This window comes from Salmo salar, chromosome 04 (genome assembly GCF_965601325.2).
Source record: "Salmo salar chromosome 04, fSalSal1, whole genome shotgun sequence".
Lineage (NCBI taxonomy): Eukaryota > Metazoa > Chordata > Actinopteri > Salmoniformes > Salmonidae > Salmo > Salmo salar.
This window is the reverse complement of record NC_138294.1, coordinates 38,894,962-38,912,197: the sequence shown is the minus strand read 5'-3', so window position 1 is coordinate 38,912,197 and position 17,236 is coordinate 38,894,962. Positions and strand designations below refer to the sequence as shown.

The following is a 17,236-nucleotide window of genomic DNA, read 5'->3' as shown; positions in this document are numbered from 1 at the left end:
TTGCTAACCTGTAGCCCCAACAGGTTATAACAGGATCCAATACTATTTTACAGTAATCAAATTGACAACAGACTTTCAGCAAACTTATAGGGAAGGACATTCAACAAGCACAACACAAATGACTGATGATTGGCAGAGCGATATTGGTGATAAAAGATTGTGTGGGCTGTTTTGTTTGACTTCAGTGTGGCTTTTGACATTATAGATCATAGTCTGTTGCCGGAAAAATGTATGTGTTATGGCTTTACACCCCCTGCTATATTGTGGATAAAGAGTTACCCGTCTGACAAAACACAGAAGGTGTTCTTTAATGGAAGCCTTTCCAACAAAATTCAGGTAGAATCAGGAACTCCCCAGGGCAGCTGTCTAGGCCATTTGATTTTTTCAATCTTTCAGGCTTTGTGTAAAGCTAGTATGTCCATGCATGCACATGACTCAACACTATACATGTCAGCTACCACAGTGACTGAAATGACAGCAACTCTTAACCTCTATGGGCTAGGTGGGACGCTAGCGTGCCACCCGTGGTGCACTCCATCAACAGCAGGTGCATTTCAAGAGCGGCAAATTTGAATCCAAATAAATGTCAAAATTCAAATTTTTCAAACATACAACTATTTTACACCCTTTGAAAGATAAACATCTCCTTAATCTAACCACGTTTTACGATTTCAAAAAGGTTTTACGGCGAAAGCATAAATTTAGAGTATGTTAGGACAGTACATTTACAAGAGTTGTGTGTAATGTTTTGTCAAGTCAAAGACAGGGTCACCAAAACCATAAAACCAGCTAAAATGATGCACTAACCTTTTACAATCTCCATCAGATGACACTCCTAGGACATTATGTTAGACAATGCATGCATTTTTAGTTCTATCAAGTTCATATTTATATCCAAAAACAGCGTTTTACTATGGCATTGATGTTGAGGAAATCGTTTCCCTCCAATAACCGGCAGTCAAGTCAGCGTCACAAATTAAATAATTAAAATGAGAAAACATTGGTAAAATATTATATTGTCATTTAAAGAATTATAGATTTACATCTCTTGAACGCAATCAACTTGCCAGATTTAAAAATAACCTTACTGGGAAATCACACTTTGCAATAATCTGAGCACTGCGCCCAGAAAAATACGCGTTGCGATACAGACTAGACGTCATGTTGGGGAGATCTAAAATCGAAAATACTATGTAAATAATCCATTACCTTTGATTCTCTTCATCAGATGTCACTTCCAGGTATCACAGGTCCATAACGAATGTAGTTTTGTTCAAAAAAGCTCATCATTTATGTCCAAAAATCTCCGTCTTGTTAGCACATGATCTAAGCCAGCCGGACTTCTCGTCATGAACAAGGGGAAAAAATATATTTCCGTTCGTTCAAACATGTCAAACGTTGTATAGCATAAATCATTAGGGCCTTTTTTAACCAGAACATGAATAATATTCAAGGTGGACGAATGCATACTCTTTTATAACGTATTGGAACGAGGGTACCCAACATGAACTCGCGCGCCAGGTGTCTAATGGGACATCATCGTTCCATGGCTCTTGTTCGGTCAGATCTCCCTCCAGAAGACTCAAAACACTTTGTAAAGGCTGGTGACATCTAGTGGAAGCAATAGGAAGTGCCAAAATATTCCTCAGCCCCTGTGTTTTTCAATGGGATAGGTTTAAAGTCAATACAACACATCAGGTATCCACTTCCTGTCAGAAAATGTCTCAGGGTTTTGCCTGCCAAATGAGTTCTGTTATACTCACAGACACCATTCAAACAGTTTTAGAAACTTTAGAGTGTTTTCTATCCATATATAATAAGTATATGCATATTCTAGTTACTGGGTAGGATTAGTAACCAGATTAAATCGGGTACATTTTTTTTATCCAGACGTGCAAATGCTGCCCCCTAGCCCTAACAGGTTAACAAAGAGCTGAAGATCACTGATTTGACCTCCCATTTTTCTGAGTTCCCAGTTGTTTTGAATGCAGAATTACTTACTTGAAGCCCATATACATGAACTGCAGCCAGAGCCAGGACAGGATAAGCATGATGACCATGTTGGGAAAGGCAAAGCCAAACCATGACGCAAAGTTGATCACATCGCCATTACCAGGGAAGATGCTATAGAGAGGGGGAGAAGGGGGAGAAAGGAGAGGGAGAGAGAGGAGAGGGGAGAAGGGGATAGGGAGGAGATTTAGATATGGCCTGGTTTTATCTTCATCAAGACTGTATGAAAATTATGGTCATGTACTCAATGTCATATTTATGGAGTGTGCATGCACGCACACATGTGTGGGTATCTGTGTCTGTTACGTTATACCCTTATTCTAAAATGGATTCAATAGTATTTTTTCTCATCTATCTACACACAATAACCCATAATGACAAAGTAAAAGTGTTTTTTTAGAAATGATCACACATTTGCACAAATATTCAGACCCTTTACTCAGTACTTTGTTGAAGCCCATTTGGCAGCGATTACAGCCTTGAGTCTTCTTGGGTATGACACTACAAGCTTGGTACAAATGTATTTGGGGAGTCTCTTCTCTGCAGATCCTCTCAAGCTCTGTCAGGTTGGATGGGGAGTGTCGCTGGTTTAGCTATATTTAGAGAGATGTCTTGGCTCTGGCTGGGTCACTCAAGGACATTCAGAGACTTGTCCTGAAGCCACTCCTGCATTGTCTTGGCTGTGTGCTTAGGGTTGTTGACCTGTTGGAAGCCCCAGTCTGAGGTCCTGAGCACTCTGGAGCAGGCTTTCGTTAAAACCTCTTAAGGATCATTCTCTTTTTTTCGCCAAAAATGACATACCCAAATCTAACTGCCTGTAGCTCAGGACCTGAAGCAAGGATATGATATTGATACCATTTGAAAGGAAACACTTTAAAGTTTGTGGAAATGTGAACTTAAACTAATGTAGGAGAATATAACACATTAGATCTGGTAAAAGATAATACAAAGAAAAAACATGGTTTTCTTTTTTTTTTGTCTCATCTTTGAAATGCAAGACAAAGGCCATAATATACCATTCCAGGTTAGGCACAATTTTGATTTTGGCCACTAGATGGCAGCAGTGTATGTGAAAAGTTTTACGCTGTTCAATGAACCATTGCATTTCTGTTCAAAATGTTGTATCAAGAATGCCCAAATGTGCCTAATTGGTTAATTAATACATTTTCAAGTTCATAACTGGGCACTCTCCTTAAACAATACCATGGTATTATTTCACTGTAATAGCTACTGTAAACTGGACATTGCAGTTAGATTAATTTAAACTTTCTGCCCATATCAAGCTGCCAGTTGAGGACTTGTGAGGTGTCTGTTTCTCAAACTAGACTCTAATGTACTTGTCCTCTTGCTCAGTTGTGCACCAGGGCCTCCCACACCTTTTTCTATTCTGGTTAGAGCCGTTTTGCGCTGTTCTGTGAAGGGAGTAGTACACAGCGTTGTACGAGATCTTCACTTTCTTGGCAATTTCTCGCATGGAATAGCCATCATTTCTCAGAACAAGAATAGACTGACGAGTTTCAGAAGAAAGTTATTTGTTTCTGGCCATTTTGAGCTTGTAATCGAACACACAAATGCTGATGCCTCACATACTCAACTGGTCTAAAGTGGGCTAGTTTAATTGCTTCTTTAATGAGGACAACAGTTTTCAGCGGTGCTAACATAATCACAAAAGGGTTTTCTAATGATCAATTAGCCTTTTAAAATTGTAAAATTGGATTAGCTAACACAACGTGCCATTGGAACACAGGAGTGATGGTTGCTGATAATGGGCCTTTGTACGCCTATGTAGATATTCCATAAAATTTCCAGCTACAATAGTCATTTACAACATTAACAATTTTTACACTGTATTTCTGATCAATTTGATGTTATTTTAATGGACAAAAAAAGGCTTTACTTTCAAAAACAAGGACATTTCTAAGTGACCTCAAACTTTTGAACGGTAGTGTATATGTAGCAGAAAAGCTGTAAAAAAACAAACAAGGTATGTGTCCTCCGAAGAGGGGTGGTGGTATAATGGGTACATTTTTTAAATAAAAGAATGATGGATGCCACTGTGTTCTCGGGGACCTTCAATGCTACAGATATTTTTTGGGTCTACAGTCAATCACGGACTATAAAAGTAAAACCAGTCCTGTCGCGGACCACGATGTCTTGCTGCCAGACAAACTAAACAACTTCTTTGCTCGCTTTGAGGACAATATAGTGCCACTGACACGGACCACTACCAAAACCTGCGGGCTCTCCTTCACTGCAGTTAACGTGAGTAAAACATTTAAACAGGTTAACCCTCGCAAGGCTGCCGGCCCAGACGGCATCCCTAGCCTCGTCCTCAGAGCATGCGTAGACCAGCTGGCTGGTGTGTTTACAGACATATTCAATCAATCCTTATCCCAGTCGGCTGTTCCCACATGTTTCAAGAAGGGCCACCATTGTTCCCGTTCCCAAGAAAGCTAAGGTAACTGAGCTAAATGACTATCGCCCCGTAGCCCTCACTTCCGTCATCATGAAGTGCTTTGAGAGACTAGTCAAGGACCATATCACCTCCACCCTACCTGACACTCTAGACCCACTCCAATTTGCTTACCACCCTAATAGGTCCACAGACGACGCAATCGCAATCACACTGCACAGTGCCCTAACCCATCTGGACAAGAGGAAGACGTACGTAAGAATGCTGTTCATCGACTACAGCTCAGCATTTAACCTGTTATGGATAGGGGGCAGTATTTTCATGGCCGGATAAAAAACGTACCCGATTTAATCTGATTATTACTCCTGCCCAGAAACTACAATATGCATATAATTATTAGCTTTGGATAGAAAACACTCCAAAGTTTCTAAAACTGTTTGAATGGTGTCTGTGAGTATAACAGAACTCATTTGGCAGGCCAAAACCTGAGAAGATTCTGTACAGGAAGAACCCTGTCTGACCATTTCTTGGCCTTCTTGATTATCTCTATCCAAAACAGGGGATCTCTTGTCACGTCCTGACCAGTAGAGGGTGTAGTTGGGTCAGGACGTGGCAGAAGGGAGTGTGTGTTTTTTATTGTTTCATTGATTTTGGCCGTGTGACTTCCAATCAGGCACAGCTGTAGAGGGTTGTGGTTGATTGGGAGTCACACATAAGTTGCCTACGTTTCCTTTGTGTTTCGTGGGTAATTGTGCTTGTCATTGTGGTTGCACCTGACAGGACTGTGTTGGCTGTAAGTTTTGTTGTTTTTGTACATTGCATAGTGTTCGTGTAATTAAATATGACGAACCCTAACTCCGCCGCATTTTGGTCCACTTCTTCCTCAGACAGCTGTTACATCTCTGCTGTTACGTGACACTTCCTACGGCTCCCATGGGCTCTCAGAAGGCGGCAAAAAGCTGAATCGTGGCTTTGCAGGCCCTGGCTGAAAAACATTAGCGCGTTTGGATAGTGGTCGGTCAGAGTACTATGAGACTGAGGCTCGTGCACGAGTCGACTCCATGTTTACTTTCTCTCTCTTTGAACGAAAACAACCACTCCCGGTCGGAATATTATCGCTTTTTTACGAGAAAAATGGCATAAAAATGTATTTTAAACAGCGGTTGACATGCTTCGAAGTACGGTAATGTAATATTTAGAATTTTTTTGTCACGAAACGCGTCGGGCGCATAACCCTTCGTCACCCTTGGATAGTGTCTTGAACGCACTAACAAAACGCCGCTATTTGGATATAACTATGGATTATTTTGAACCAAACCAACATTTGTTATTGAAGTAGCAGTCCTGGGAGTGCATTCTGACGAAGAACACCAAAGGTAATCAAACTTTTCTAATAGTAAATCGGAGTTTGGTGAGGGTCAAACTTGGTGGGTGTCAAAATAGCTAGCCGTGATGGCTGGGCTATCTACTCAGAATATTGCAAAATGTGCTTTCACCGAAAAGCTATTTTAAAATCGGACACCTCGATTGCACAAAGGAGTTCTGTATCTATAATTCTTAAAATAATTGTTATGTTTTTTGTGAACGTTTATCGTGAGTAATTTAGTAAATTCACCGGAAGTGTTCGGTGGGAATGCTAGTTCTGAACGTCACATGCTAATATAAAAAGCTGTTTTTTGATATAAATATGAACTTGATTGAACAAAACATGCATGTATTGTATAACATAATGTCCTAGGAGTGTCATCTGATGAAGATCATCAAAGGTTAGTGCTGCATTTAGCTGTGGTTTTGTTTTTTGTGACATTATATGCTAGCTTGAAAAATGGGTGTCTGATTATTTCTGGCTGGGTACTCTGCTGACATAATCTAATGTTTTGCTTTCGCTGTAAAGCCTTTTTGAAATCGGACAGTGTGGTTAGATAAAGGAGAGTCTTGTCTTTAAAATGCTGTAAAATAGTCATATGTTTGAAAAATGGAAGTTTTTGTATTTTTGAGGAATTTGTAATTCACGCCACGCCTATCATTGGATATTGGAGCAGGTTTTCCGCTAGCGGAACGTCTAGATGTAAGAGGTTTTAACACCATAGTACCCTCCAAACTCATCATTAAGCTCGAGACCATGGGTCTCAACCCCGCCCTGTGCAAATGGGTCCTGGACTTCCTGACGGGCCGCCCCCAGGTGGTGAGGGTAGGAAACAACACCTCCACCCCGCTGATCCTCAACACTAGGCCCAACAAGGGTGCGTTCTCAGCCCTCTCCTGTACCCCTTGTTCACCCATGACTGCGTGGCCATGCACGCCTCCAACTCAATCATCAAGTTTGCAGACGACACACACTGGTAGGCTTGATTACCAACAACGACGGCCTTCAGGAAGGAGGTGAGGGCCCTCGGAGTGTGCTGTCAGGAAAATAACCTCACACTCATTGTCAACAAGACAAAGGAGATGATCGTGGACTTCAGGAAACAGCAGAGGGATCACCCCCCTATCCACATCGACAGGACAGTAGTGGAGAAGGTGGAAAGTTTTAAGTTCATCGGCGTACACATCCCGGACAAACTGAAATGGTCCACCCACACAGACAGCGTGGTGAAGAAGGCGCAGCAGCGCCTCTTCAACCTCAGGAGGCTGAAGAAATTTGGCTTGTCACCAAAAACACTTACAAATTTTTACAGATGTCCAATCGAGAGCATCCTGTCGGGCTGTATCACCGCCTGGTACGGCAACTACTACGCCCACAACCATAAGGCTCTCCAGAGGTTAGTGAGGTCTGCACAACGCATCACCGGGGGCAAACTACCTGCCCTCCAGTACACCTATACCACCCGATGTCACAGGAAGGCCAAAAAGATCATCAAGGACAACAACCACCCAAGCCACTGCCACCTGAGCCACTATCTCAAGGCCATCATACTGTTAAACAGCCATCACTAACATTGAGTGGCCACTGCCAACATACTGACTCATCTCTAGCCACTTTAAAACAATGCCACTTTATATAATGTTTACATACCCTACGTTACTCATCTCATATGTATATACTGTACTCTATACCATCTAATGCATCTTGCCTATGCCGTTCGGCCATCGGTCATTCATATATCTTTATGTACATATTCTTATTCATTCCTTTACACTTGTGTGTATAAGGTAGTTGTTGTGAAATTGTTAGATTACTTGTTAGATATTACTGCATGGTCGGAACTAGAAGCACAAGCATTTCGCTACACTCGCATTAACATCTGCTAACCATGTGTATGTGACAAATAATATTTGATTTGATTTGGGAAGGGGTCTGAATACTTTATGAATGCACTGTATGTGTGTGTGTGTAACTTACTCGTCCATCTGTCCCTTGAGGATGAGGTTGGGTGTTGTGCCAGTGAGGGTGGCTGTGCCTCCGATACTGGCAGAGTAGCACACACTCAGACTCATCCCTTTAGTCAAGAGCTGGTACTTCAACTCTCTCTCTTTTCTTCTCCTCTCCAGAGGTGAGTCCGCATCCCTCTCCTCATCCTTATCTGGAGGGAGGGAAGATGAGGAAGGACAGAGAGGGAGAGGAGGGGTAGAGAGAGAAAGAGGAATGTGGTTAGCGGGCTAGGGGGGGGAAAGGGTTAGGTTTGAGAGTGAGTCAAGAATAGAGTCACATTAAACGAGACGTGTTCCTGTCTGTCCCTGTTCTCCATTCACACACACCTGTCTCAGAAGAATCATTAACACTGTGTTCAGGGTAGTCTTTACAACTTATTAAAACATATTTAAAACATATTCAAAATGGATCTAAAACAGATTACATTCAGGAAAGAAAGTACTGTATCTTTACACATACACGTATAATCCTGCTGAATCTTGACGAGGTCCTGTTTGATGTTGATCTCTTCTTCTTGGGGTGCTTTGGTGTCCAGTTCGAAGGCCTGGTTGTCTTTCCCTTCAACCTGCAGCTCCCGCTCATCCTGCCTGGCCTCTGTGGCACACAGCTGTCCTAGCACAGCCTGGGCGATGGGCACCATCATGGCTGTGGTGGCTGTGTTACTGATCCACATGGAAAGGAAGGCTGTCACACCCATGAACCCCGACATCAGCCTGGAGAGAGTGAGATGGGGATGGTGATTGTATTCAAACGTTACTTTTGTATTGCATGTAATATCTATCTGTATTGTTTTTTTATAACTAAGGTAGGCCTACTTCTAACATTGTTCTTATTGTTTTATGTGATGCAGTAGCTAATGTTGCTAACTCTGACTGTATTTTGTAGGACGATAGCTAATTTTGCTAACTCTGACTGCATTTTAAAGTACAGTACCTAATATGTCTAAATCTGACTGTATTTTGTAGAAAGGTAGCTAATTTTGATAACTCTGACTGTATTTTGCATTACTGTAGCTAATGTTGCCAAATCTGACTGTATTTTGTAGAACTGTAGTTAATATTGCTAACTGACTGTATTTTGTAGAACAGTTGCTAATGTTACTTACTCTGACTGCATTTTGTATTACGGTAGCTCTTGTTGCTAAATCTGACTATTTTGTAGAATAGTAGCTAACATTGCTAAATCTGACTGTATTTTGTAGAACGATAGCTATTGTTGCTAACTCTGACTGTACACTATACTGAGTGTATATGCTACTGTATTACAGTGGCTACTAGCTAACTTAGTGTACTTACAGTGCCGGCCATACCCCCACCAGGTAGCTAATGTTTCTAACTCTGACAGTATTTTGCCAGATGGAAGCTAATATTGTTAACTTTGACTGTATTTTGTAGAACAGTCGCTAATGTGTCTAACTCTGACTGTATTTTTTACGAAGGTAGCTAATGTTTCTAACTCTGGCTGTATTTTGTAGGACGGTAGCTAATGTTGCTAACTCTGACTTTGTTTTGTAGAACAGCCGCTAATGTTGCTAACTCTGACTGTATTTTGTAGTACGTAGCTAATGTTGCTAACTCTGACGATATTTGTATTACGGTAGCTTTTGTTGCTAACTCTTACTGTATTTTGTAGAACGGTAGCTAATATTGCTCTCTGACTGTATTTTGTAGAATGGTAGCTAATATTGCTAACTCTGACTGTATTTTGTAGAGTGGTAGCTAATGTTGCTAACTATGATTGTATTTTGTATTACGGTAGCTATCGTTGCTAAATCTGACTGTATTTTGTAGAACGGTAGTTAATATTGCTAACTCTGACTGTATTTTGTAGCTAATGTTGCTTGCTCTGACTGTATTTTGTAGCTAATGTTGCTTGCTCTGACTATATTTTGTAGAACGGTAGCTAACTCTGGACTGTACAGTATATTGACTGTAAATGCTACTGTATTACAGTGGCTACTAGCTAACTTGGTGTACTTACAGTGCCGGCCGTACCCCCACCACTAGTAGTACTCGGAGGGCGATGCGTTTGTGAAGATTCCAGTTCTCAACAGCGATAGCCACCAACAGGCCACCGATGAATAGCATGTTAGAGTCCTTTAGGTACTGGACACACACCTGGAAAAGGTAGCACACACACACAGGTCAAGACCTAGTCAGCCCGCTGACTAAAGCGTAGACATCAGGTTTCAGTCATTTGTTTTGTTTTGTTTTGTTTGTGTAATGTTTGCGTACTGCTCCAGACTCCATGATGCCCATCATAGGGAAGAGGATAACAGGCAGCAGGGCAGTCATAGCCAGGGGCATACACTCTGTACACCAGTACAGTGCCATCAGGATGATAGCATAGCCACACTTAGCCTGCTGTACACAGAGACAAATGGAGAGAGAGAGGGGAATGGGGGGGGGGGGGGGGGGGGGGGGTTAGAATACAAACTTGAAACAGAATTTGGCCAGTTTCATTACACATTGAATAGCAATAGAAACTGCCTAGCTCCATTAGGCCAAAAAGGGATGATTTTCACTTGTGGGTTCTGGGATTGCTACGCTGACTGAATTAGAAAATGTATAGAACTACTACTGTTTCTGTGTATTAAGTCTCTCCCTTAAACATACATGCACATAATCTTGAACACGCACACACAACAGAGAAATAGCAGTAACTACTGTATCAGTATCTTATCTCCTTTACCCCTTTAATGATTGTAAGGCTTCATTCACGCAAATAGCTGTAACCTTTGATCATAAAAACTAACAGTCATCCATACTCTTGTCTTTTATGACACACTTTATGGGCCTTAGGGAGAAATACAAACTCATGGAGATTATTTAACCTCCCTGGCTGAAAACTTTCCATTCCAACACATTGGTTTAGAACAGATAACCTTTTACAACAAACCAGGAGAGAGTTGCAGTAGAAAAGAAACGCTGTGAAAGGTTATTAGGTGATCATAGTAGTAGCTAGCTAGTTGGCCTAAGGTCAGGAATTCAGCTTTGAACTGAGCTTTCCTTTATCCCATGGTCTACCATGTAGCCTTGTGTTTGGGTTAACACACACACACAAGTATTACCTTAGTACCATGGTCACCACAGAGAGTCCAATGACCCAACACATTCATTACAATATCATCAGGTTATTGTTGTCAGCTGTACTCTTGTACAATTCCATTGACTGTGCTATTCAGTTTCAGGTGGTGTCAGTGTGCCACCTACAAAATGTGTAAGGGCAGAATGCAATATACTGTATATATTATGTATGTGGTGGTACAAGATGTGTATGATGTGTATGACATGGGCAATGTGCAATGTATGTATTGTGTATTTGTTGAGTGTGAACAGTGCAGATCTGGGTTCAAATACTATTTAGGGTATTTCAATTACTTTCAAATACATTTTGACATCATTTCTCTTGAAAATACAAGTAGTTGAATATGATTGATTGATATGATTTATTTAAGTCTCTGAAAATCTACCGGTGCCCAGCCCACATGGGCTTACAAGACACTACGAAACACAATAACATTTTCCTTGTACTCAAAACCAAATAACATTTGACAAATTATACACATATACAATAATTATGTACAGCTACCATCCAGCCACATTACACAAATAGTACATTTCTCCTCCTCCTCCTCCTTCTCCAGGCATTGTGAACAAACTGAGCAAATGAAACAAAATGCAAGCCTCCTACTGAGAGTTGATCTATCTACAGCTATTCATTTGGTCTTGCAATCCAGGGTTTTAATCAAGCCCAGCCCTGCTTAACTCTGATATGTGTCACTGACTACTACCAATGTGCTATCCTGAGAATGATTATTGAGAGATCTCTTAATAACTAAATATATTCACTCTTGCTTTCGAAGTCAATCCAACATTTTGGTTTAAAAGAGCAAATTAAATGTAACCATACATTAGTCACACAGTGATTTCGAAAGTATTCAGACCCCTTGACCTTTTCCACAATTTGTTGCACAAAGCGAAAACAGGTTTTTCAAAGCAGAAATACCTTATTTACATAAGTATTCAGACCCTTTGCTGTGAGACTCGAAATTGAGCTCAGGTGCATCCTGTTTCCATTGATCATCCTTGAGATGTTTCTACAACTTCATTGGAGTCCACTTGATTGGACAGGATTTGCAAAGGCACACTCCTGTCCATATAAGTTCCCACAGTTGATAGTGCATGTCAGAGCAAAAACCAACACATGAGGTCGAAGGAATTGTCTGTAGAGCTGCGAGACAGGATTGTGTCAAGGCACAGATCTGGGGAAGGGTACCCAAAAATATCTGCAGCATTGAAGGTCCCAGAGAACACAGTGGCCTCCATCATTCTTTAAATGGAAAAAGTTTGGAACCACCAAGACTCTTTCTAGAGCTGGCCACCTGGCCAAACTGAGCAATTGTGGGGAGAAGGGCCTTGCTCAGGCAGGTGATCAGGAACCAGATGGTCACTCTGAAAGAGCTCTAGCGTTCCTCTGAGGAGATGAACCTTCCAGAAGGACAACCACCTCTGCAGCACTCCACCAATCAGGCCTTTATGGTAGAGTGGACAGACGGAAGCCAGTCCTTAGTAAAACTGCACATGACAACCCGCTTGGAGTTTGCCAAAAGGCACCTAAAGACTCTCAGGCCATGAGAAACAAGATTCTCCGGTGTGATGAAACCAAGATTGAACTCTTTAGCCTGAATGCCAACCATCACGTCTGGAGGAAACCTGGCACCATCCCTACGGTGAAGCATGGTGGTGGCAGCAGCATCGTGCTGTGAGGAAGTTTCTCAGTGGCAGGGACTGAGAGTCTAGTCAGGATCGAGACTGGAGCGAAGGTTCACCTTCCAACAGGACTTGAATCTGATCGAACAGCTCTGAAAATATCTGAAAATAGCTGTGCAGCAATGCTCCCCATCCAACCTGACAGAGCTTGAGAGGATCTGCACTGAGGAATGTAAGAAACTCCCCAAATACAGGTGTGCCAAGCATGTAGCGTCATAGCCAAGAAGACTCGATGCTCTAATCACTGCCAAAGCGTCTGAGTAAAGGGTCTGAATACTTATGTAAATGTAATAATTCAGTTTTTTTAAATAAATTAGCAAACATTTCTAAAAAAAAAATGTAATCAATTTTAGAATAGAATAAGGCTGTAACATAACAAAATGTGGAAAAAGTCAAGGGGTCTGAATACTTTCTGAAGGCACTGCATGTCATCAATGATACTATTTAAGGCTATATATCCTTTGAAAGGTCACCAACAGCTTTTGCTTCAATTCAACCCAGGTTTTAACAAGAAATTGACAAAAAACTCTGCAAAAAAAGAAACATACCTTTTTCAGGACCCTGTCTTGCAAAGATAATTCGTAAAAATCCAAATAATGTCACAGACCTTCATTGTAAAGGGTTTAAACACTGTTTCCCATGCTTGCTCAATGAACCATAAACAATTAATGAACATGCACCTGTGGAATGGTCGTTAATACACTAACAACTTACAGACGGTAGGCAATTAAGGTCACAGTTATGAAAACTTAGGATACTAAAGAGGCCTTTCTACTGACTCTGAAAAACACCAAAAGAAAGATGCCAAGGGTCCTTGCTCATCTGCTTGAACGTGCCTTAGGCATGCTGCAAGGAGGCATGAAGACTGCAGATGTGGCCATGGCAATACATTGCAATGTCCGTACTGTGAGACACATAAGACAGCGCTACATGGAGACAGGACAGACAGCTGATCATCCTTGCAGTGGCAGACCATGTATAACAACACCTGCACAGGATCGGTACATCCGAACATCACACCTGCAGGACAGGCACAGGATGGCAACAACAACTGCCAGAGTTACACCAGGAACGCACAATCCCTCCATCAGTGCTCAGACTGTCCGCAATAGCCTGAGAGAGGCTGGACTGAGGGCTTGTAGGCCTGTTGTAAGGCAGGTCCTCACCAGACATCACCGGGAACAACATCGCCTATGAGCACAAACCCCCTGTCGCTGGACCAGACACGACTGGCAAAAAGTGCTCTTCACTAACGAGTCACGGTTTTGTCTCACCAGGGGTGATGGACGGATTCGCATTTATCGTCGAAGGAATGAGCGTTACACCGAGGCCTGTACTCTGGAGTGGGATCGATTTGGAGGTGGAGGGTCTGTCATGGTCTGGGGCGGTGTGTCACAGCATCATCGGACTGAGCTTGTTGTCATTGCAGGCAATCTCAACATTGTGCGTTACCGGGAAGACATCCTCCTCCCTCATGTGGTACCCTTCCTGCAGGCTCATCCTGACATGACCCTGCAGCATGACAATGCCACCAGCCATCCTGCTCGTTCTGTGCATGATTTCCTGCAAGACAGGAACGTCAGTGTTCTGCCATGGCCAGTGAATAGCTCGGATCTCAGTACCATTGAGCACGTCTGGGACCTGTTAGATGGGAACGTGAAGGCTTGTGCAATTCCCCCCAGAAATGTCCGGGAACTTGCAAGTGCCTTGGTGGAAGAGGGGTAACATCTCACAGCAAGAACTGGAAAATCTGGTGCAGTCCATGAGGAGAAGATGCACTGCAGTTCTTAATGCAGCTGGTGGCCACACTGTTACTTTTGTTAGTCACACATCTGTGGAACTTGTTCAGTTTTTGTCTGTCTCAGTTGTTGAATCTTGTTATGTTCATACAAATATTTACACATGTTAAGTTTGCTGAAAATAAACGCAGTTGACAGTGAGAGGACGTTTCTTTTTGTTGTTGCTGAGTTTACATATAGGCCTAGGATTTCAAGCTTTGGTTTATTTCAAATGTAATATTCAAGTTCATAATTAATATGTTGGACTCACGTCTCCATCTCAACCAAGAATCAAAGTTAACCTCTCTTGGGTAGGGGGCAGTATTTTCACATCCGGATGGAAAGCGTTCCCAAAGTAAACTGCCTGTTACTCAGGCCCAGAAGCTAGGATATGCATAGATAGAAAACACTTCAAAGTTTCTAAAACTGTTAACCTCTCTGGGCTAGGCGGGACGAATTCGTCCCACCTACGCAACAGCCAGTTGAATCCCGTGGCGCGATTTTCAAATACCTTAGAAATGCTATTACTTCAATTTCTCAAACATATGACTATTTTACAGCATTTTAAAGACAAGACTCTCGTTAATCTAACCACACTGTCCGATTTCAAAAAGGCTTTACAACGAAAGCAAAACATTAGATTATGTCAGCAGAGTACCCAGCCAGAAATAATCAGACACCCATTTTTCAAGCTAGCATATAATGTCACATAAACCCAGAAGACAGCTAAATGCAGCAATAACCTTTGATGATCTTCATCAGATGACAATCCTAGGACATTTGTTATACAATACATGCATGTTTTGTTCAATCACGTTCATATTTATATAAAAAAACAGCTTTTTACATTAGCATGTGACGTTCAGAACTAGCATACCCCCCGCAAACTTCCGGGGAATTTACTAACAATTTACTAAATTACTCACGATAAACGTTCACAAAAAACATAACAATTATTTTAAGAATTATAGATACAGAACTCCTTTGTGCAATCGAGGTGTCCGATTTTAAAATAGCTTTTCGGTGAAAGCACATTTTGCAATATTCTCAGTAGATAGCCCAGCCATCACGGCTAGCCATTTAGACACCGACCAAGTTTAGCCCTGACCAAAGTCAGATTTACTATTACAAAAGTTTGATTACCTTTGTTGTCTTCGTCAGAATGCACTCCCAGGACTCCTACTTCAATAACAAATGTTGGTTTGGTCCAAAATAATCCATCGTTATATCCAAATAGCGGCGTTTTGTTCGTGCGTTCCAGACACTATCCGAAATGGTAAATCAGGGTTACGAGCATGGCGCAATTCGTGACAAAAAAAAATCGAAATATTCCATTACCGTACTTCGAAGCATGTCAACCGCTATTTAAAATCCATTTTTATGCCATTTTTCTCGTAAAAAAGCGATAATATTCCGACCGGGAATCTCCGTTTAGGTAAACAGAGGAAAGAAAACAAAGCTTTCGGTCGACGCGGGTACGAGCCTGAGTCTCACAGTACTGTAACCAGCCACTACCCAAACGCGCTACTTTTTTTCAGCCAGAGCCTGCAAAGCCACGATTCAGCTTTTTGCCGCCTTCTGAGAGCCTATGGCAGCCGTAGGAAGTGTAACGTAACAGCAGAGATCCTTTGTAATGGATAGAGATGGCAAAGAAGGCCAAGAAATGGTCAGACAGGGTAATTCCTGTACAGAATCTTCTCAGGTTTTGACCTGCCATTTGAGTTCTGTTATACTCACAGACACCATTCAAACAGCTTTAGAAACTTTGGAGTGTTTTCTATCCAAAGCCAATAATTATATGCATATTCTAGTTACTGGGCAGGAGTAGTAACCAGATTAAATCGGGTACGTTTTTTATCCAGCCGTGTCAATACTGCCCCCTAGCCCTAACAGGTTAAAATAATGTCTGTGAGTATAATAGAACTGATATGGCAGGCGAAACCCCGAGGCAAAACCATCAACAACAAAATAATTTCAGCCTACCACTGTTTCCAATGACTTTCATGTTTATTATGAGGTCGAAGTCCTCCCAGATTGCAGTTCCTAGGGCTTCCACTAGATGTCAACAGTCTTTAGAAAGAGTTTCAGGATGGTTTTTGGAAAAATTAGCTAGAAGTTGTAGTTTTTGTAAGTGAATCCCATTTTGGCTGTAGTGTTTCCATGCGCGTGAATGAAAGTGCGTTCTTTGTTATTTATTTATTTATGAACATACTATTCTCCGTCTTAAATGTTATTGTTTTTTTACATAATAGGGTACCTGAGGTTTGATTATAAACGTTGTTTGACTTGTTTGGATACGTTTATTGGTAACGTTTGGGATTCATTTTGAAACCGAATGAATGAAGCGCGCCAGCTAAACTGAGTTTTTATGGATATAAAGAAGGACTTTATCGAACAGAAGGACCATTTGTGATGTAACTGGGACCTTTTGGAGTGCCAACAGAAGATCTTCAAAGGTAAGGCATTTATTATATTGCTATTTCTGACTTTCGTGTCACACCTGCCTGGTTTTAAAATGTTTTTCATGGTTTTGTATGCGGGGCGCTGTCCTCAGATAATCTCATTGTGTGCTTTCACCGTAAAGCCTTTTTGAAATCTGACACAGCGGCTGGATTAACAAGAAGTTACGCTTTACTTTGATGTATAATACTAGTATTTTCATGAATGTTAAATATTTATATTTCTGCAATTTGAATTTCGCGCTCTGCAATTTCACCAGATATTGGCCAGGTGGGACACTACCGTCCTAGCTTCCCTTAACTTTTCTCTAGGATAGGGGGCAGTATTTTGACGTCTGGATGAAAGGCGTGCCCCAATTACTACCTGCTTCTTCTCTGCTTCTCGCCTGCTTCTCAGGCCCAGAAGGTAGGATATGCATATTATTAGTAGA

At 41.6% G+C, this 17,236-nt stretch overlaps 1 protein-coding gene across 2 annotated transcripts in view; it reads right to left on the bottom strand.

The window, feature by feature from the left end:
• LOC106602849 (solute carrier family 13 member 2) overlaps positions 1 to 17,236 on the bottom strand; it is a 63,457-nt gene that overhangs the window by 29,904 nt on the left and 16,317 nt on the right. The window contains exons 2-6 of one of the 2 annotated variants that reach the window (XM_014195783.3): positions 10,031 to 10,159; positions 9,777 to 9,913; positions 8,256 to 8,509; positions 7,767 to 7,947; positions 2,002 to 2,124 (exon numbers count right to left, since the gene is read on the bottom strand). In XM_014195783.3, coding sequence (XP_014051258.1) covers positions 2,002 to 2,124; positions 7,767 to 7,947; positions 8,256 to 8,509; positions 9,777 to 9,913; positions 10,031 to 10,159 — 824 coding nt within the window. The remainder of the gene's footprint in view (positions 1 to 2,001; positions 2,125 to 7,766; positions 7,948 to 8,255; positions 8,510 to 9,776; positions 9,914 to 10,030; positions 10,160 to 17,236) is intronic. The other variant, XM_082974375.1, reaches the window with a different exon arrangement.